This window comes from Callithrix jacchus, chromosome 12 (genome assembly GCF_049354715.1).
Source record: "Callithrix jacchus isolate 240 chromosome 12, calJac240_pri, whole genome shotgun sequence".
NCBI classification, from domain to species: domain Eukaryota; kingdom Metazoa; phylum Chordata; class Mammalia; order Primates; family Cebidae; genus Callithrix; species Callithrix jacchus.
The window spans coordinates 119,132,526-119,152,723 of NC_133513.1; the positions used below are offsets into that span (position 1 = coordinate 119,132,526).

The 20,198-nt window shown below is 42.7% G+C and overlaps 2 protein-coding genes across 12 annotated transcripts in view; one reads left to right on the plus strand and one right to left on the minus strand.

Moving 5' to 3' along the window:
- Positions 1–27: 27 nt before the first annotated feature.
- Positions 28–17,836, plus strand: BCCIP (BRCA2 and CDKN1A interacting protein). Of its 8 annotated transcripts, XM_035269429.3 has the most exons (8): positions 28–204; positions 2,772–2,846; positions 3,734–3,814; positions 6,685–6,774; positions 7,534–7,721; positions 10,407–10,581; positions 16,576–16,791; positions 17,471–17,836. In XM_035269429.3, exons 1-8 carry the CDS (start codon positions 40–42, stop codon positions 17,477–17,479), a joined length of 999 nt encoding a protein of 332 aa, XP_035125320.2. In that variant the 5' UTR covers positions 28–39; the 3' UTR covers positions 17,480–17,836. The 8 variants fall into 8 exon arrangements, with proteins under 8 accessions (XP_035125320.2, XP_035125318.2, XP_002756748.4 ...); XM_035269427.3 differs by having other exon boundaries at positions 16,576–17,836; XM_002756702.7 differs by lacking the exons at positions 16,576–16,791; positions 17,471–17,836 and adding an exon at positions 12,057–12,496.
- DHX32 (DEAH-box helicase 32 (putative)) overlaps positions 12,291–20,198 on the minus strand; it is a 57,388-nt gene continuing 49,480 nt past the window's right edge. For all 4 annotated transcript variants that reach the window (XM_035269421.3, XM_002756701.5, XM_008978887.4 and 1 more), the window contains 5 exons: positions 17,989–18,180; positions 17,118–17,267; positions 15,270–15,457; positions 14,167–14,348; positions 12,291–12,809 (listed from right to left, as the gene is read on the minus strand). In XM_035269421.3, the coding sequence (XP_035125312.2) occupies positions 12,638–12,809; positions 14,167–14,348; positions 15,270–15,457; positions 17,118–17,267; positions 17,989–18,180 (884 nt within the window). In that variant the 3' untranslated portion in view covers positions 12,291–12,637. The remainder of the gene's footprint in view (positions 12,810–14,166; positions 14,349–15,269; positions 15,458–17,117; positions 17,268–17,988; positions 18,181–20,198) is intronic.

Consider the following 20,198-nt stretch of genomic DNA (forward strand, 5'->3'; position numbering starts at 1 on the left):
GGCTACGGGAAGCTGCGCAGGCGCAGTGTGGGCGGTAACATGGCGTCCAGGGCCAAACGGAGGGCTGTGGGAAGTGGGGTTCCGCAACCGCCTGGCGCCCCGGTCCCGCGCGACGACGAAGAGGAAGATGAAGTCGACGATGAGGACGAAGACGATGACGACAGTGACGAGGAAGAAGATGAAGACGACGAGGTCGTCGACGAGGTGAGAAGGACACACACTTCTCTAGTTGGCTTATGAACTTCGTGGCAAGCCCAGGTTCCGAGGGTCTGTGATCAGAACCTGGAGAAAAGTTGTTTCTCAGGTTCCTCCTCGGCCTTTGACACACTGCAGCCGTCGTAGTTATTTCTCAAAGGCCTACCCCGATCCGGTTATTCTCGCAACCCGCTTCCCCGCTAAAAAGCCCGCCGCGGCAGGTGTGTTCTTCTCGCCCGCTTTAGTGCTCAGGCCGAAATCTCAGATCCTGAATCGGCCACCCGGGGTCCGCAGAGCCGGCCCTCTCCCCCCGGGGCAGCAGCTGTCCGCCTCTGCACTGTGCAGGCTGCGCTCACGTGGGCCCTCAGTTTCTCGAAGGCTCCTGCCGGGTTCTACCGTAGAAGCCTTTTCAGAGATGCTCTTTCCCTTCCTTCTTCAGATCTCAGCTAGGCTGTATTTTCTGGTTTCCTGGGGCAGCTGACCCAAGGCGTGGGTAAATCTTTGGCTTCATAATCTCACCGAACTGGTTCCTGTCTTCAGAATAGGTCCTACCCTAGTGCACTTATTATTTGTTTAATAAATAATTCGGACTGAGTGATCCTTCAGACTATTGAATGTCTAAATAGATACCCCAGCCTTAACTTGTCCAAAGCAGAATTTGTATAATTCATGCCCCTCTCTTTAACCGTCGTCATTTCTGTAAATGGTCCCTAAATTCACCAGCTGTGTGATCAGTCTTCCTTTACAAATCTTTACTTTGGCTCTGTGCCTCGAATGCCATCTCACCGTTGTTCACTTAGAACTTTGGCTATTTTATGGGTTATAGAAAGCAGTGATTCTTGTGCTAACATGGGAAGTCTATCAGACGACCACAGTCTTAATTCTAAATCACCTGGGAATGAGGGACAGGGCTGATTTCTACAAACGTGGCTGTTCCTGTTGAAACCATGTGGAGATGATCCCACACCCGGGAAAAGGGTGCTGGACAGATGATCCATTTGCTGCCCATTTCCCTGGTGGTGCCGTAATAGGCTGGGACAGAGGTCCGAGGTGTCTGTCTACACAAAGAAAAAAACACTGGAAGAGCATTATTTACAGAATGTATTTAGATCTAAGGAATAAATTTAAGTCCTGAATAATGACAATTTGTTATTTGGCTTAGTTTGATCCTGTTTGGAACGCTCCCACCCTACCCCTTGTGTTTTGCTACTCACATAATCTGGCTGAGTTAGCGTTTGATCTGCAAAGCTGGACTTAAGGAGTTCAAATTGGAGCTGAAATTGCTTCAAAATTGCTTAGAGCAATTCCAGGGCGTTGCAAGTTTAACAATTCAGGAAGCCTTAAATATATGCATAGTCCGGGTGGCAAGGTAAAATTGGGTTTAATTTCCTCTGTGTTGTCCTTCAGCTAAGACCTAAATTCCCAAACCATTAAAACCTGAGGAGCATCAAAATAAATTATTTAATCAGAGCCCGAGGTTCATTGTATCATTTATCAAGGTATGATTTAGGGTCCTCAAGGATGGATCTTGATAGTGTTTAAAAGGAACTAGGTTTTGTTTTTGGTATTTCAGTGCCATCTTCTTTTAGATTATGTTGTCTTGAAGATACAGATCAGGGAGCCCAGCTACACATTCTTTCTTCTAGTTCCTCGTGCTCATGATATTTCCTTCTGCCTTAGGGCCTTAGTTTGTGCTGTTCCCTGTACCAGCAACCCCCTTTGCTTTTTCTTGGTGCCTTGCTCAAGTGTCACTTCTTTAAGGAAGCCTTTCCTTTCCTGACTTATTTTTTAAGTTGTTATAGCACTGTGATACCTTTGCTTTATTTCTACAAATATTTCCTTAATGTCTGTATTCCTCCCTAAATTGTAAGCTGCGTGAGAGCAGGATTATTCGTGTCTGCCTTACTAACCTTTTCTTTTTTTTTTTTTTTTTTTTGGAGGCGGAGTCTTGCTCTGTTGCCAGGCTGGAGTACAGTGGCGCAATCTCAGCTCACTGTAGCCTCTGCTTCCTGGGTTCAAGCGATTCTCCTGCCTCATCAGCATCCCGAGTAGCTGGGACTACAGGTGTGTGCCACCATGCCCAGCTAATTTTTGTATAGATTTGGGGTTTCATCTGCCCACCTCAGCCTCCCAAAGTGCTGAATTTACAGGTGTGAGCCACCACACCCATTATAACCTTTTCATCTTGAGTGTCTGGCATAGTGCTTGGTACCTGGATTGGTACTTAATAAATATTTGCTAGGTGAATGAAGTGTAACCTCAAATCCATGAGCTAAATTAAGCTCTAGGCAATTCCAGGGACTTTTGAAATGATTTTTATTTTTGCCCACTCTTTTTGCAATCAGGAAAATAATTTTTTCTTTGTGGCTGCTGTGACTGGTTTATTTGAACTGGACTTTCTCAACATTTAAACTAGGTTACTCTGAGTGTTTTGTTCTCTCAGGCTTTTGTGTCATGAAGAAATGTTGTGATGGTGCTTTGTATTCTCTACAGATGGCTATCTTGGCAATGTTTGCCTATTTTAAAGCCTAGATGTTTGTAGTTTTTCTGATAACTATTTTATGTGTTATTTACAGGAAGTGAATATCGAATTTGAAGCTTATTCTATATCAGATAACGATTATGACGGAATTAAGAAATTATTGCAGCAGGTATTATCTTTTATTTATTATGCATAAATTTCTTCTTCTAAGAAAAATCCCATGCCTATAATCTCTGCGCTTTGGAAGGCTGAGGTGAGAGGATTGCTTGATCCCAGGAATTTGCGACCGGCCTGGGCAACGTAGTGAGAACTGGTCTACAAAAAATAAAAAGTTAGCCAGGTGTGGCACCACACATCTTTAGTCCTAGCTACTCCAGAGGCTGAGGCTGGAGGACTACTTGCGTTTAAGAGCTCGAGCCTGCAGTGAGCTATGAATGCCCCACTGAGCTCCGGTCTGGGAAACAGCAAGCATCTGTCTCTAAAAGAAAAAAAATAAATAAGCAAATTCAGGGCGTTCAGTACAGGCTCTCTCAAATTCATCTCTTTAGAATTTCCATTTCTCTCCTCTCTGCCTTGCCTGGAAGGAAGAACTATTTCGTTTCATCTGCTAATTAGTTGAGCTACTGTTTTGTTTTCTCTAATTCACAATTCTCAGTAGTCCTGTAACTGTGCTGTTTGGTGCTACAACATTGATGCTTGCTGCTTCTCCTTATTTGTTGACTCATGTAATATGACTTTGGTTCTTTAACCTTTATAGCCTCCACTGTTCTTTTCACCAGATTCTTTGGCCTTATGTCCATCCTCTCTCTTTTCTCCCTTTTTTTTCTCTCCCTCCCCCATTACTTCTGTATTACCACTGACTGCTTCTCTGAAATTTCCTAATCTTTAGCTTCTTTCTGACTCTCCTGGGCTTTTCTTTCCCTCTTAGGATTGCTTTTCTAGGTCATCTTTTTAATCAAGTCACAGAAATTTTATTATTTGTATTTGAGTATGGGATTTGAAGTTATTAGAAATCATGCTTTGATCTTAATTTAAAATAATTTTTCCTCCTTTTAGCTTTTTCTAAAGGCTCCTGTGAACACTGCAGAGCTAACAGATGTCTTAATTCAACAGAACCATATTGGGAGTGTGATTAAGGTAAGCAGGACAATTGGGTTTTTTTCTGATTAAATGAGTTCTTTATTTAGTTCATACTTGGCATGGTGGCTCATGCCTATAATCCCAGCAGTTTGGGAAGCCAAGGTAGGAGGCTCGCTTGAGGCCAGGACTTCAAGACCATCCTGGGCAACATAGCAACACTCTGTCTCTACAAAAAATAACAAAAATTAGCCGGGCATAATGGCACATACCTATACTCTTTTTACCCAGTTGACTGTGGTAGAAGGATCTCTTGAGCCAGGGAGTTCAAGGCTGAGCTTTGATTGTGCCACTGCACTCTAGCCTGGCAACACAGCAAGACCCTATATCTGGGGGAAAAAATGAGTTATTCATTCTGTTTAGCTTGAATTGGAAGGCAGTATTACTGGAGGGAGGGAGACTGGTCAGAAGGTCATTGCAGTAATCCAAGGTTATTAAATGCAATAGTCCAGGTAGTGGCAATGGAGAGGGAGAGAAGTGGGCTCATTTGAAAAATATTTGGGAGATGAAATATGATGGAGTTTAGTCCCTGATTGGGTCTGAAAGTGAGAGGAAAAGGAGTCAAGGATGTCTTCCAGGTTTCTAGCTTGAGCAAACAGGATTGCAAACATGGAGAAGTTCAGGTTAGGAGGGGGAACGTGAGTTTGGATTTGTACATTTTGAGTTTGAATTACCTGTGAGATACTGGGTAGCAGGTGGAGCCCTGGAGACTTGGGAGTTTGTAGTAAATGTTATTGAATCATAGAAGTGATTGGGATTGCACAGGGAGGGAAGGGACAGATACCTTAGTAATACCAAGAATACTTGGATGAGTAACATAAGTGGCAGAGCCAGCAAGAGAGATGAAAAAGGATGGCTGGAGAAGTAGAAGAAACAGCAGTGCAGTGATGTCATGCACAGCAAGGAAGAGAACATTTAAAGGAGGTGGGGATTGTCATCCTTACCAGATAGATGTTGTAGAGAGCGCAACAAAATAAGGACTAGGTTGGACCCTGGCTCTGTTGCCTGTCATCTGCTGGTTCTTTGGGTTATGTGTTTGCATAACAAACCACCCCATAGCTCAGTGTCATAAAATAGCAGCAGTCATTTATTTGGCTGATGGATCTGCAGTTTGGACAAAGCTTAGTGGGCACAACCCATCTCCATTATCATGTTAGCCGGAGAGGCTTGACTGGGGGCTGGAGGATTCCCTTTCAAGATGGCTCAGTCACCTGACTGGCAAGTTAGCCCTAGCTGTCTGTCGGGAGCTTAGCTGGGACTCTGGACCAGGGGCCTCAGTTCCTCTCCATGTGGGCCTCGCTACACATTGGTTTGGTTCCATGAGCAAGCAGCCCAAAAGAACCAGGCAGAAGTGATGAAATAGTGCCATTTCCACCATTTGATTTGTCAGTACAGATACAAATTTCTACCTAGGGAAGGGCACATTGACCCCACCACTCCATGAGAAAAGTGTCTAGGTCACTTTGTCAGAAGAGCATGTCCAAGAAGAAATCCATTGGGGCTGTTTGTGAAAGATACAATCTGCCACAGTACCTTAATTTCCATTTCCACCTCTGAAAATGAGGACGATACTAGCATCTACCTTGTAGAGTGCATGGGTAAACAAAATGAGTTGCTGACTGCTTAGAACAGTGTCTGGCAACTGACAAGTGCTACACATGTGTAGCTGTCACTGTTGATGTCTTTTTCCTGTTTACAGCACCTGTTCCCTAGCCTATTGTGAAAAACACAGCAAACAAAAGCTCCATTCAGTCAAATGTTCCACTCTAACTACATTACCTTCAGAGCCAAAAATCTTGAAAAGTAATCTTATTCATGGTTTCTACTTCCTGTCCTCCTTTTCATTCTTCAGACACTCTTATCTGACTTTTACGCCATAAAAATTCTGACATTGAATGATAGGATCACCAACATACTTATTACTAAATACAGTGGACACTTTTCAAGCCTTCTGACATTAGTAACCTTATCACACTCAATATAAATGAGAAATTAAACCTATTGGGGCTTCCTTTTATTAGGACAGTGGGAAAAAGCAGACCACCTGCTCTTTCATCAAACAAATGTGATCTCTAGCTAATTAGTGTCTTAGAAGACCTAATGGATATGGAGGAGAAGCAGTTATTTTTATCCTTGAAAGAGGTTATTGTCTAATGGCAGGATTCACCCTTTAAATGGATAATCACATCAGTAGCTCTGCAGCTATAATTGTGGCTTCTTTGGCTTCTCCAGAGATGCTTGAGGCGTCCCGAGGATAGAGACTTCTTGTTCTTAGTAAAGGGACTACCCAGAGCGTTCAGGGGAGTCAGTCCCTACAAAGGGCAGGTTTCTCTTTTTTCCCTTCTCTCTTGCCCTTGTGAGGTGTAAGTGGCCCTCGAGCACTGCCCAGTTTCACCATTACGTCAAGACAAGTGCTCTCGAAACACGCGATTTTTAGATGAAACAATGCTGTGAGCCAGCAGGGAGGCAAGGCTTGGCTCCAGCCAAATTGTTTAGAAAACCAATGAAAGTGCTTTATTTCTGAGGTTTTATCTCTTCTGGATTCATTTTATATTGAGAATCTGGTAAAAGAAAATGACTTAAGAATCTGGTACAGAGAAGTTTCAATCTTTCCAGAATCTAAAAAGAGGAACAGAGTCGAGGGAGGTAAAGTGAACTGAACAAGGTCATACAGTATTTAAGATACAGTGCTTTCCAAGATGATAGTGGTAAAACTGTGACAGTATTTAAAATATAATGCTTTCTAAGATGACGGCGGTAAAACAGAGTTTTGCTTTTGAAAAGTGAAAAGATAAATGAGGCCTACATCCCAAGACTTGGTATTATACTCAACTAAATATAAAATTAAAATATTTTTTCTTTTAAAATAGCAAACGAATGTTTCAGAAGACAGCGATGATGATGTGGATGAAGATGAGATTTTTGGTTTCATAAGCCTTTTGAATTTAACTGAAAGAAAGGTTGGTTTCACGGGGTGACATCTCAATGGTTATTTCTTAGGCCAAAACCACTTCTATTTAATGCATGGTGGATATATCTTTTATGTCAGATGATGATATTAACGAGAGGGATAAGTGCTGTTATTATAATCCATTTTCAATATGAAGGTGATGGTGTTTTGAATAATCTGTACCCAGTTAAAGTTGTTTACTCCCTGTGGTTTAGGGAATCATCTGGTTTGGCAGTCCTGATGTTGGTACTGATGCAGGAGCTGTTGGTACTGTGTCTCTGCAGCTGTTATCTTTACTACTTGTGTGGTGGGGATATTCTGAGGCTTTGTTGCTTCAAAGTTGAGGGCACTTACTGACATTTTATTTTGTTTTGCTTCATCGGTTTTTATTGACTAATGAGTTGTAATAAAAGTAAATCAGCTGCTTACCCTCCTCGGAATAAGATGCAGGCTACACTTAATCTTTCATTTTGAAATGAACTTTCCAGCTACTTCCATCTATCTTTATGAGGTGGACTAGAGTTGCTATTCCAGTGTGTCTGAATGTTAATTATGACCTTCTTACCACTGATCATGGGATGGTAAGTAACCAGTGTGTTTGCTTTTAAGAAATACTTAAGCGATCAACACTGAAGACGTACAAGATGCTAAAGGCTGTGGCAGCAAACTGCCCTTAGCTGTAAGATGAAAAGTGATAGCTCTCACTTTCAGGTTTTCTCCTGTAAGTGGTTGGCTGTAATAGAAAACAAACTTTCTCTTTGCTTTCTAGGGTACTCAGTGTGCTGAACAAATTAAAGAGTTGATTCTAAGCTTCTGTGAGAAGAACTGTGAAAAGAGCATGGTTGAACAGCTGGACAAGCTTTTAAATGACACCACCAAGGCTGTGGGCCTTCTCCTAAGTGAAAGATTCATTAACGTCCCTCCACAGATCGCTCTGCCCATGTACCAGCAGCTTCAGTAAGAGACTTAGGAAAATGCCTTTGAACAGTAATTTTTTTCCAAAGTAGATTCAGAAATGTCATTTAAGTAGAATATGTAGATAAATAAGGAGCTCTGTCCTTGGGTTAAGTGGGTTTAGTGTGAGAGAAGTGGAAGAAGCCTCCTGTGAAGTGCATACATTATTAACTGGCTTTTTAAAGAGTTTGTGTCAATAATCTTAACCATCTTTAAACTTAAGATTTAAGTGGTATCTAAGTAGATAATTTCATGTAGACTTTTCAATCCCCATTTGATTGAAGTTTTACACCTTTACATACAGCTTTCTGCAACACAAATGCTGAACAATTACAACAATAACAAAACTGGTAAAATTCCCAAATTCTCTTGGTGTGTTTCATAACTAAGGAAACCATAGTCCTGATACTGTGTCTAGTTTTTCAGGGTTTTTTGTTGTTCTGTTTTTTTAATGCAGGAGTTTTAAGATTACAAAAATATTTCAAATGTAGCCGCGAAATCTAGCAGACTGAGTGTAGTAAGAATTGTATTGCTTGTGCTTTGCAATGGAGGGCATAATATAGGCAGATTCACTTATTTATTTCCATCTATGTAATTTTTTTTTTTTTTTTTGGGTAGAGACAGGGTCTTGCCATGTTGCCCAGGCTGGTCTTGAACTCCTAGGCTAAAGTGATCTTCCTGCCTTGGCCCCCCAGTGTTGGGATTACAGGTGTCAGTCGCAGCTCTTGGCCTAAACAGGTTCCTCTTTTTTTTGGAGTTGAAGTCTTGCTCTGTCACTTGGGCTGGAATGTGATAACGCAATCTCGGCTCACTGCAACCTCCGCCCTCCAGGTTCAAGCAATTCTCCTACCTCAGCCTTCCGAGTAGCTAGGATTACAGGCAGCCATCACCATGCTCAGCTAATTTTTTGTATTTTTAGTAGAGATGGGGTTTCACTACATTGGCCAGCCTGGTCTCAAACTCCTGACCTTGTGATCTGCCCGCCTTGGCCTCCCAAAGTGCTGGGATTATAGGCGTGAGCCACCACACCTGGCCTGACAGCTTCTTGATAGAATATTCTTTCTCAGAAGTCACAGCACTTGTGTTGTGGTTTCCCTTTAAATAGCCGTAGGAATACAGTTCTACTCTGGAAACCTTTAGGTTTGCTGTTTTTCCTAGGGATTCAGTGCTGCTTACCTCCTGCTCCCTGTTCTCTCAGCTGCAGCTCAGATTGTGTTTCTGGTGCCTTAAGTGTTTTTTTTTTTTTCCTGATCAGCTGAAGCTCACGTTTATTTGCTTTTATAGAAGGGTGATTTGCTTTCTCCTAGTTTTGTTAAAAGAAAGTTGAAGTGAGGCATACTGGCTCACACTCTAATCCCAGCACTTTGGGATGCTAAGGCGGGTGGATCACCTGAGGTCAGGAGTTTGAGACCAGCCTGGCCAACATGGTGAAACCCTGTCTCTACTAAAAAAAATACAAAAATTAGCCAGGCATGGTGGCAGGTTCCTGTAATCCCAGCTACTCAGGAGGCTGAGGCAGGGAGAATCATTTGAACCCGGGAGGCAGAGGTTGCAGTGAGCCGGGATCGCACCACTGGAGAGCCAACCACAGTAGCACATACCTGTAGTCCCAGCTACTCGGGAGGAAAGCTTGAGGCCAGGAGTTCCAAGCTGCAGTGTGTGATGACTGTGCCTGTGAATACCGACTGCACTCCAGCCCGGGCAACATTACAAGACCCTGTCTCTTTAAAAAAAAAAAAAAAAAAAAAAAAAAAGGTGGTTGGTGGGGGTAGGCCAGGTGTGGTGGCTCACACCTGTAATTCCAGCACTTTGGGAGGCTGAGGCTAGCAGATTGCTTGAGGCTAGGAGTTTGAGACCAGGTTGGCCAACATGGCAAAACCCCAATTCTAAAATTACCAAAAAAAAAAAAAATTAGCTGGGCATGGTTGTGCAGGCCTGTAATCTCAGCTACTTGGGAGGCTGAGGCATGAAAATCGTTTGAACGTGGGAGGTGGAGGTTGCAGTGAGCTGAGATTGCGCCATTGTACGCTGCAGCCTGGGCAACAGCAGCCTGGGCAACAGACTGAGATTTTGTCTCCAAAAAAAAGAAAAAAAAAAAGGGAAAGCTGAAGAAGAGGGTTGTTCTGAGTTTCTTCTTTTGTTCGAGGGCATCCAGATGCACAAGACTATGTTTAATATTCAGAAAGAAGAAACATTAAGGTTTCATTGCCATTCCATTGCTAGAATTTAGGGTATGTGTTTGCAGTTGCTGCAGTATGTCAGAAGTTAGTTTCAGACTCTAGCAATTAAGAGACTGTAGTCGTCACAGGCTGTAGTGACATTGCTTGTGTCTGTATACCTCTGTGTGTTTCAGTTCAATGCTCATTGCTTCCAAAAATTCAGATTCATGTATTTTTAACTTCTACACAGGCAAGTAGTGATGTTATATTGAGTGAATTTGAGATTCATCTGTTAGTTGCTATATAAATCAGAGATGTATCATACAATTTATTATAAAAAGTGGTTCATAATCCAAAATGCAACTGATGATGTAAATAAAAATCATTGCTTTAGACTAAGTGTCCAGATTGAATGCCACCAACATAGCAGAACCCACTGAAGATGCCTCATTGGTTTTTTCTGTGCTGTGATTTGTTGATGGATTTCACTTGATCCAGCAGGTAAACAAACTCTGTGTATGCCTTGTAGGAAAGAAGTAGTGGAGGCACACAAAACCAATAAGCCATGTGGGAAGTGCTGCTTTTACCTTCTGATTAGTAAGACATTTGTGGAAGCAGGAAAAAACAATTCCAGAAAGAAATGGAGCAACCAAAAGAAAGATGAGTTAATGTTTGCAAATGCAGAGGAAGAATTTTTCTATGAGGTAAGACTATCCTGTTTGTTTAGATGGAAATAAGGATTTTCTTGAAAATGATTTATCAAGATTTCTCATTCTCCCACCTTATGTCCAAGTCTTTCAAGTTTGGCCACTATGTTTTTTGTGTTTCCCCACGAGCTAGCAGCTAACATAGTGCAAGACACATAGTAGGTACTCAAGAGGCTAGGCACCAGCCTCCCCACCTGCACGGTGGCTATGAGTGTGAGGAGGAGGAGAAAAGTTACTAACCTGCTAAGAATGTTTAGGCATTTATAATATGCTCCCTGTGAAATGTTTCATGCTAAAACCAGGCGGAGAGGTAGACATTAGTCTGGGGTTTACAGATGTGGACTTTATGTCATAGGGAGATGAGGGAAATGTGGAAGCTGGGGCACCCCTGCTACTCTTTGCTCTTAGTCGTGGATGTCATCCCGCTGGTGGGATTTCTCCAGCATTTTTTTCCAATAAAGATAGCTTATATGTGATGGATAGCCATATACCAGAGAATATTCTTTCTCACGCTGTCTGCCTCTCAAAAATCTTGAAGTGGGCCAGGTGCCGTGGCTCATGCCTGTAATCCCAGCACTTTAGGAAGCTGAGGCGGGTGAGTTGGCCCTGAGGCTAGGAGTTTGAGATCAGACCGGCCAACATGGAGAAACCCTGTCTCTACTAAAAATACAAAAAAAAAATTTAGCTGGGCATGGTGGCAAATACCTGTAATCCCAGCTACTTGGGAGGCTGAGGCAGGAGAATTGCTTGAACCTGGGAAATGGAAGCTGCAGTGAGTTGAGATCAAGCCACTGCACTCCAGCCTAGGCAGAAAGAGCAAAACTCCGTCTCAAAAAAAAAAATCTTGAAGTGTATCTCTGAGGGGAACATACTTTCCTGAATTGGGTGATACCACTTTTAAGATGTCTCCGGAAGACTAAAGTACTGCATATTCAGCTGTGCCCTTTTTTCCAGGAGGTAAATGGTAAACACAATTTTTACAAAACATAAGCTTCAGTACCTCAGGTAGACCATCTAGGGGGAGTATGTATTGGTGTTTTAAGATGATGAGGTATGCAGATTTTTACTTTGTTTTCACACAAAAGCCTGATGCTAAGCCGCTGAGAAAGTGAGAAAAGACAGTGTTTGAAGACCGGTTCTTGTTAATTATCAAATGTTATGAGTCTTAATTTCACTTATCACAAGATATTGGACAATTAAATGAAAATATCACTTAGCTGCTTGTTCACCTCTTAGAAATTGCACACCTGTATCCCTGTTCCTCACGTGGGTTAAAAATCTACTTGGTTTGTGTTTTGTAACTTCTTCGTGAATGTCCCATTTGAACTTGTTTTATTCTGAGTTTTGCTTCCTTTTAGTTCTCATTCTTAAACTTAACTGTATGCCAAACATAATATTCTTTGTCGTAGATTAAATGGGTTTTGTCTTTGGGTTGTCCAGATTTTTAATTCATGGTTACTTACTTGGTTTAGAAGGCAATTCTGAAGTTCAGCTACTCAGTGCAGGAGGAGAGCGACACCTGTCTGGGTGGCAGATGGTCTTTTGATGACGTACCAATGAAGCCTTTGCGAACTGTGATGTTAATTCCAGGCAACAAGATGAACGAAATAATGGATAAACTGAAAGAATATCTATCTGTGTAACCCATTTCCAATGGACAGTGATGGGCTTGCTTTTGTAAAATTACCAGAAAACTCAGTGGAGAATTACTGAAAAACTCATAACTTTATTCGGCGTAAGGTCCTCTACAAAAAGTAGGGTTCTGTCCCGTGTGTCTGTGACACATTTACAGAATATCAGTTTTTAAAAATTTTGGTCAAATTATGAATGGTTGATTTAAAAACTTTTCCAGGAAGAAGAAAAACATGTAATTTAAAGAACTCAATAAAAACTTCTGTTTTTTATTTTAAAATAATATACAGTGTTTTTTCAAGACTATCCTGTGGGTAGGAAATCCGTCTTCACGTAACACATCTGCACATACATCACTCCGGAGTTCAGCCATCCAGCTAACTTTGGGACGCGGCCGCACCTTGTGTTGCTTGGTGGGGAGTCACTGGAGAGCGCACCTCTGTTCAGCAGTTTCAGGGCACTTCTCACACATTTTCTGTTCCTTATTCATTGTTGGAATAGGGGATAGGGCATCCATTACTTGCTGTAGAATATCCTTACTTTCACTAGGAGGCAGATTACTGAAATAGTATTGTGGTACCAGTTGCATAAATCTGTTTAAAACAGAAAGATTAGATTTTGAGTGGGGAAGGTGGTGAGAGACCCCAAACACTATGTCTGGGCACCTCCCATCCCCTGCAGAATCTACCAATAGAACCGGTATTTAATTTGAACTCCTCAGTGTCTCAGCCTGACTTTGTAAAACAAATACTTTCTGGTTTTCCTGTAGCCAATCCTCTTGCATTTCTAGAATAAGTTGGCTTTTCTAGTGGATGCCATACAGTGGAAGTGCTGTCTACCACTAACCTTTGGTGGAAACTAATAATTCCCCTAAGGCCCATCACGATGTGAGAGGCACTGATCTTATGCTTGGGAGAGCTTTGAGTAGGGAATAGAGGGGGTATCTTTGCTTCTTTGTCGTCTTAGTGCCACTCCACATCCAGCTGTGTAAGTCAGACACCTGTGAGTCACTCTCGGTTGCTGCCTTGAACACTACTTGTTGGAGTGGTACCTTCAAAATGGATCCAGACTCTGCTGTGGCCTCTGAAAGACTAGTGGAGTAGTCTCACTCTTGCCATTGCCCCTCCTTTCCATTCATGTAGAAACTAGTTATTTTTTTATTTTTAGACACGGTCTTGTTCTGTCTCCCAGACTGGTGTGCAGTGGTGTAACCATAGCTAGCTCACTGCAACCTTGACCTCCTGGGCTCAGACGATCCTTCACTGCAGTCTCCCAAGTAGCCTGGACTACAGGCATGTGCCACCACACCAGCTATTTTTTTTTTATTTTGTAGAGACAGAGTCTTGCTATGTTGCCAGGGCTGGTGTTGAACTCTTGAGCTCAAGCCATCCTCCCGCCTTGGCCTCCCAAAGTGTTGGAATTACAGGTGTGAGCCACTGTGCCTGGCCAGCTACAGTGATCCTTAAAACTGCAGAGAATATGCTACTCTTGCTTAAAATGCTCCAGTTCCTGTGTACTGCACTTGGATAAAATCTAAACTATGTGGCCCACAAAGCCTTACACCTCTGGTGCCTGTCTCTTCAACCTCTCCTCCTTCCTCCTCCCTGACAGCTCCAACTGCAGTGGCTCTTGAAAGATGGCTAAGCTCATTTCTCAAGGTCAGTGCACCTGCAAACCTGCACAGTTTCTCCAGCATTCAGTTCTTCAAGACACACAGTCTTTGTGTTTATTTTGACACTGTCTTTTCTATGCTGTCCTCTCACAGGCAGGGACATTTCCTAGGTATCATCCACAGAGGCCTGCCCTTAGTAGGTACTCTCAACATAAATTAAGATTGGCACTAGTATAAACTTTACAACTAAAAATAGAATAAAAGCCAAATTTGTCATTTACTCCTACAGGCATGAATTAAAAAAACAACAACAACCCTTTTTTCTCCATGAAACTTACAGTTCGGGAGAGATTTCTGAGGTAATCCGGATGTAATTGTTCTCAGAAATGCTGAATTTATGGAAGAGGACCCACTCTGGCATCTTCCTGGTGATTGAGTAACCAGACAGGGGATGCAGCTGAGCAACCTGCTTATGTGTCAGCATTAAGTAGTTACCTGATCCATCAACATCCCGAGCAATCTGAAAGGCAGAGTTTTAAAGAAAAAAGATTTTGATTTAATATGGAGATCAATATACAAAAATGTTTGTTGAAAAAAATACCAAAGTATTTCATACAGGATAGTTAAAACTAAAATTTGCCACTCATGTTTCCTATTTTCATATGTAGAAAATAAGCCATAAGCATGTTTTGCCTAAAACTTTGAGACACTGATATTAAGTAACTTCAGCAACAGCAGGGCACTGTGCTAAAATAATGCAGCTCTGAGATTAATGTTTTGGCCATGAGATGAAACTTAGCACATGACCCGCCATACTATGGGTGACACACTCCAATGCCAAGCGCTTTACACTTGGTGTTAAGCACACAATAACCCTGTGATGTAGGAACTTGACAGACGAGGAAATGCATACTGAAACGTCATTTTTCTCCATTAAGACTATATATTCTGCCTTGGACCTTTATTCCCTTGAGGGGAAGGATATTTAAGTACCAAATCTTTACTATAAACATGGATTGGCCGGGCGCGGTGGCTCACGCCTGTAATCCCAGCACTTTGGGAGGCCGAGGCAGGTGGATCACGAGGTCAAGAGATTGAGACCATCCTGGTCAACATGGTGAAACCCCATCTCTACTTAAAATACAAAAAATTAGCTGGGCATGGTGGCGCGTGCCTGTAATCCCAGCTACTCAGGAGGCTGAGGCAGTAGAACTGCCTGACCCTAGGAGGCGGAGGTTGCGGTGAGCCGAGATCGCGCCATTGCGCTCCAGCCTGGGTAACAAGAGCGAAACTCCGTCTCGAAAAAAAAAAAGCATGGATTTTTGGTTTTACTTAAAGTTAGTGTCAAAATCATCATCCTAAGTGAGTGACTGTTGGCAGCAGGTTCTGAGTATGCGCAGTTCAGGAAAGCCTATGTCAAGGCGACCCCGTGCTTTCTCACCTGCATAAAGTAACCGGACAGAAGAGCTTTCTTTATGTTCACAGTGTTTTCCTTGGAGCCAAAAGCAGGTTCTGCATAGGGAAGCTCAATTCGCTTGATAATTTCTAAGAGTTCAGCTCGGATAACATCTGCCATTCTGAGTGCTGAACAGTTGAGGAAGTAATCATGACACCACTTTTCAACACAGTCTAGGAGGAAAAGAACACAAGGCCATTTAGCAATGATTTGTCAGAAGCTCTAAAGAGGCCAGGCCAAGGAGTTACCATCTTTAAGCCCTATGCTCTCCTCTCCTACAAAGGAGGCCACATAGGTGAGTGGCAGGAAGGCAGCAAGGACAAGGATTTCTGGTGCCTGTGAAGTCAGCTGTCAGGGCACTACCAGGAAGGGAGACGGTGCCACTCATAGCACCCATGCCACTTGCGGGGATTCTGTGATCCCAGCCAACTGTGGAAACTCTTCCTAGTGGTGACTGAAGATGTATATAACTAACCTGTAGCTCATAAAGGCCAGACAGGATTTTGTAAGTTCTTTATTTTGTCTCTATGCCTACAGCAAGGATGTATGTGGCCCCATTTAATCAAACTAGGCAGAAAAAAGCCCGCAGTATAAGTTCCTTTGATCTATGAAAATATCTCATATTTTATTTAATGATAAAAGGATTACTACTGGGTTGATTTGGGAATTAATTACGTTACAGTTAAGCTCATCTATCTACCCTAGCTGTAACTTTTATGTTAAAATTCAGGCATCTGGGTGAGTTTGAAGTTAGTTTTTCTTGTCACCTGTAATTATTTAAGATGGATCTGGGAATGCACATGGCCATGGCGCCATGGACAGAAGACCCTCGTTTACCTCGTCCTGTCCACTCAGGCTGCTCGGAGCAACCAGAGCATGTACTTAGTCACAGAGTGTCGCCCATTCAGCATGCCCTCAAAAGATGCCATCAAATTCCCGTGTACTTTCCGGCTCCACTGACAACTTTTTCTTCTCAGCTCTGACTCACTAACTCCCTGTTCTTTATACAGTTCTACGGTCTTTCAAATTGCTGTCATATTTTTCATACTACCTCACATATTTTCACACCATCTTTCAGAGCAAAGGAGGTAAAAGATGCATCATAGAAAACAAAGGTAAGAAAAATCCTTTGAGGGAAGGACCTCCTTACTGGCTGCCCTTTGAGGGCGGCTCCAGCCTCCGCCACACTGCTTTGCCCTGTTTGCCCTCCTCTTGTGTCTGTTTGCATAGGAGCTTCCAGTTCACTTGTGGGTATGTTTCTGTGACAGGTAATCTATCCACTGTCCTTCAGGCTTACACAGGACTTTGTGGCTGTGCTTTGACACACGCCATTCTGTTCTCTGGATATCCTCTGCTCTCCCTGCCAAGCTTCGTCAGCAGCTCTGCAGCTTCCCCTCAGCTCCCCAGCCTATTCTGCACCAGTATCTGGAGCTCTGCAGCCTCTCTGCATGTGCATGGTGAATGTGCCAGGATACAGAGGGTGCACAGCACAGCTCTGACTCAGTGGGTATGTAGTGGTGGCTGTTCCTTGTCTTCCTCTGACGACCCATCTATGGGTCTGTGTCCCCCGTCACTGTATCCCAAGCAAGCTTGCTCTGAAGGCTGACTGAGTGCAGTGCTGGAGCTCTGGAAGTACAGAGCTCCATGGGAGCAGGAAGGAGCGTCTTCCACTTTGCAGATGTCTATCAGTGTGTTTAGGGCCTCAAGTGCCATTGCATTCAAGTGGCAATGGGGCTAGAGAAGAAGAGTGTTTGATGAATTACTAATAAGGACTCAGACTTCTCTGGGGAAAGGAAGGTGGAATTAGAAGGTAATTTCTGAGCATTCACTTACACTCACTGGTAGAATTCAGAGTTGTGTCCTGGTAGGCCTTGTAAATGTTGATGAGGGTAAAGTGATCTCCTTCAGGGTGTAAAAATGACTTCCAACAAGTCAAGGCAGACTCTTCAGCTCCATGTGGCACATGTGAAAAGCAATTTGGAGCTTTAAAATGCAAAAGGTCACAGTTAGCAATAATGAAGACATTTCATCTTACCGTAACATGGGGTCATAATGTTGGTGGAACCGCTCCTGTCTTGGTTCTCTGAATAAATGTGTTATTCTTGTTTTCTTAGAAATCGTGAAATTTAAAGTGAGTCGTCCTAATTCTTTCTCTTCTTGTGTGTGTGTGTGTTTGCTTTTCTAAGGTCAACTGAATATGGTTAATACCCTGCTTATATTCCATCAGGAGCAGGGAAAACCTGAGGTACTCAGAGGTCCAGGCACAAGAACCAGCTCTGATACAGCACAATGGTTGGTCTGTTCTGCCAGTATTAGAATAAATTAAAACATACGAGCCGGGATGAATGAAGTCAATAGGAAATAAAAAACAAGCACACATCATTGTTTGGGGGAAAACACCTCTAGTGATACATTTTCTTCATCTGCACTGATGCCTTCAGCAAAGAAACCTAGTATGTTTTCATCTATCTGATGTATAAATTTGCTGCACTTTGAGTTAGTTTTCTTATATTAGATAATTTTTCATATTAAAATTTTCCTTTTCTAACCTATTAAGTCCCTCACTATCATTTCAAAAGGTTCAATGACTTGATCACCATCTCTGATATGTGCTCCTTAAAATATTATTTCAAATGGATCCCATTTAAATCTATACCTGGTGCAGATTTGCAAAAAAAGAAAAGAAATATTCATTAAGGAGTACCTGTTACCATGGCAGCGACTGTTAGCACTTCATCTACACAGTCAAATTCACAGGACGCTAAGATAGACTTTGAGAGTTGTGGATCAAGAGGAAACTCTGACATTATGATTCCAAATTCAGAAAGATTTCCATCATTATCTAGTGCTGCCAGATAATCTAAGTCTTCCAATGCCTGCATCAAACTTTCTGGTGCTAGGAAAGGAAAAAATAATAATTTAAGAGTCGCACATCCAAGATGGAAAAGCAGGTACTGGATTTTCCCTCCTGCATGAAACAAGCAAACAGTGGACAAAATGTGTGAAACAACAGTTTGCAAGACACCAAATACCAGGCAGTGAAGGACAGTGATTCCTGAGAGAGCAAACTCAGGAGGGGAGCCCTGTGATTGTCCAGCTCATGCTTCGAGGAGGGTCCTGGCTGCAGTGTGCGTGTTGGGGGGAACCCAGGTGGAGCCTGCCAGCTTCCCTGCAGTAGGAAAACAATGCCAGGGATCCAGGGAGACTGAGGTGGCTGGAACTGACAGGTGACCATACTGGAGAGAGACACACAGAGAAATCAGGGACCAGAGGGAGTTCCCTCAACTAGGCAGCAGAGCACCCACCAATCAGCTCATGTGTGTAAGGAACCACCCGAGGCCAGTACTGTGGTGCTGACACAGTACTTAGGGTAGGGCCTGTTCCTACCAGCCAAGCTGGAAAACCTCAGGGCACTAGGTAGGAAACACAAATGAGAAACCCCAGATGGGCACTGCCACCTAACACATCTATACAGCAGGACCCGAAAGGATCCACTGCATCCCAGGACAAAGCTCAAAAATATTCCTGGGACTAAAATATTCAGTGCCCAACAAGGTAAAATGTACGACGTCTAGCATCCCGTAAAAAAGTATGAGGCATGAAAAGCAGGAAAATACATTGCGTAATACAGAGAAAAATGAATTACAACTGACCTGGAACTCAGATGCTAGAAACAATAGATAAAGATGTTATTTCCCAGTGCAAATAAATAGAGCGAACTGATTTTCTCCGTCTCTTTATTTCTCCTCTAAGTCTATGTAGCATCGATAATGATGTGGTATTTATTATATATGCTCAATTGCTACCAAGTTTTAAAAATCCATTATTTAAAGAAATATATTCTCTGTGGAATAAGGCTATATATAGGTTGGTGCAAAAATAATTGCAGTTTTTGACATTACTTTCAAAGGAAAAATAATTTTTAAAAAAATTTACTTTCAAAGGCCAAAACTGCGATTACTTTTGCACCAACCTAATATTTATTAAATAAACACATGCTTTTTCTACCTGTCTGGTTCCTAGTATAGCAATAAAGGTTACTGCTGTATTGTTAGACCCCCAAACTGCAGTATTTATGAGTCACTAGGTTGCTCTTGTCTCAATTCCAGTATGTGCAAGGTGGGTGCAAGCTGAAGACTCTGGGGACCTAAGAAGCACTTAAACCTCTCTGCTCCTGGGAGTTCAAAGTAACAAACAGTAAAAACGTAGTCATGTACTGTCCAAACTTTGATCCTTAAGCTCTATGTCTAAATTTCAGGCAAACTGAGTAGCTCAAAAACCTACTCATAAACTTCGATTTGATAAAATTCCTCTATTCCTGTCAGAACAACTGGAAGGCATTAGAAGCCACTGCTGTGGTCTGGGAAATGACTCAGGGAAGCTGCAGTGCAGCCCACCACACCTCCAGTCCTGTGGGAGGATAGCAGAGCAAGCACCAGACAGAATTTCAGCCTGACATACCCACTGCAGGCAAAAGATCTGCTGGGAGTGAGGGGGCAGTGCCAAACCACCCAAGGGACATTGGCAGGGAACCAAAGACATCAGCTGGACGACTGCAGCACAGCTTCAGCCTTACCTTGGGGCAAATATGTCCAATTTCCCTATTATTTCTCAATGTTTTCCTATCAAGATTTAAAACTGAGCAAAAGCTTATGGCTGCCCAGAGATACTCCTGTCTTGCCTGGATGCTGGCATACAGTACTGTCTTGTTATTCCTGGGGACCTTTGGCCTAACCATAGTGGCAAAGATGAGACCTTCAGAAGTCACAATCATGGGAAATAAACAGATGGGCTATTCAGAAAAAAAGTTCAAGAGTTCCACCAATGAGGTGTGACATGAAAAGTAACAGCCGATCTGCTGGAGAAGGCACAAGAAGCAGCATCAGAAATAAGCATCAGAGCAGGAAGGGGCTG

Coding starts and splice junctions, on each gene's coding strand:
- BCCIP (XM_035269427.3), top strand. CDS start 40: ATGGCGTCCAGGGCCAAACGGAGGGCTGTGGGAAGTGGGGTTCCGCAA. Junction 6,775..7,533: donor TGAATTTAACTGAAAGAAAG/GTTGGTTTCACG, acceptor TTTGCTTTCTAG/GGTACTCAGTGTGCTGAACA. Junction 10,582..16,575: donor AGGAAGAATTTTTCTATGAG/GTAAGACTATCC, acceptor ACTGTCCTTCAG/GCTTACACAGGACTTTGTGG.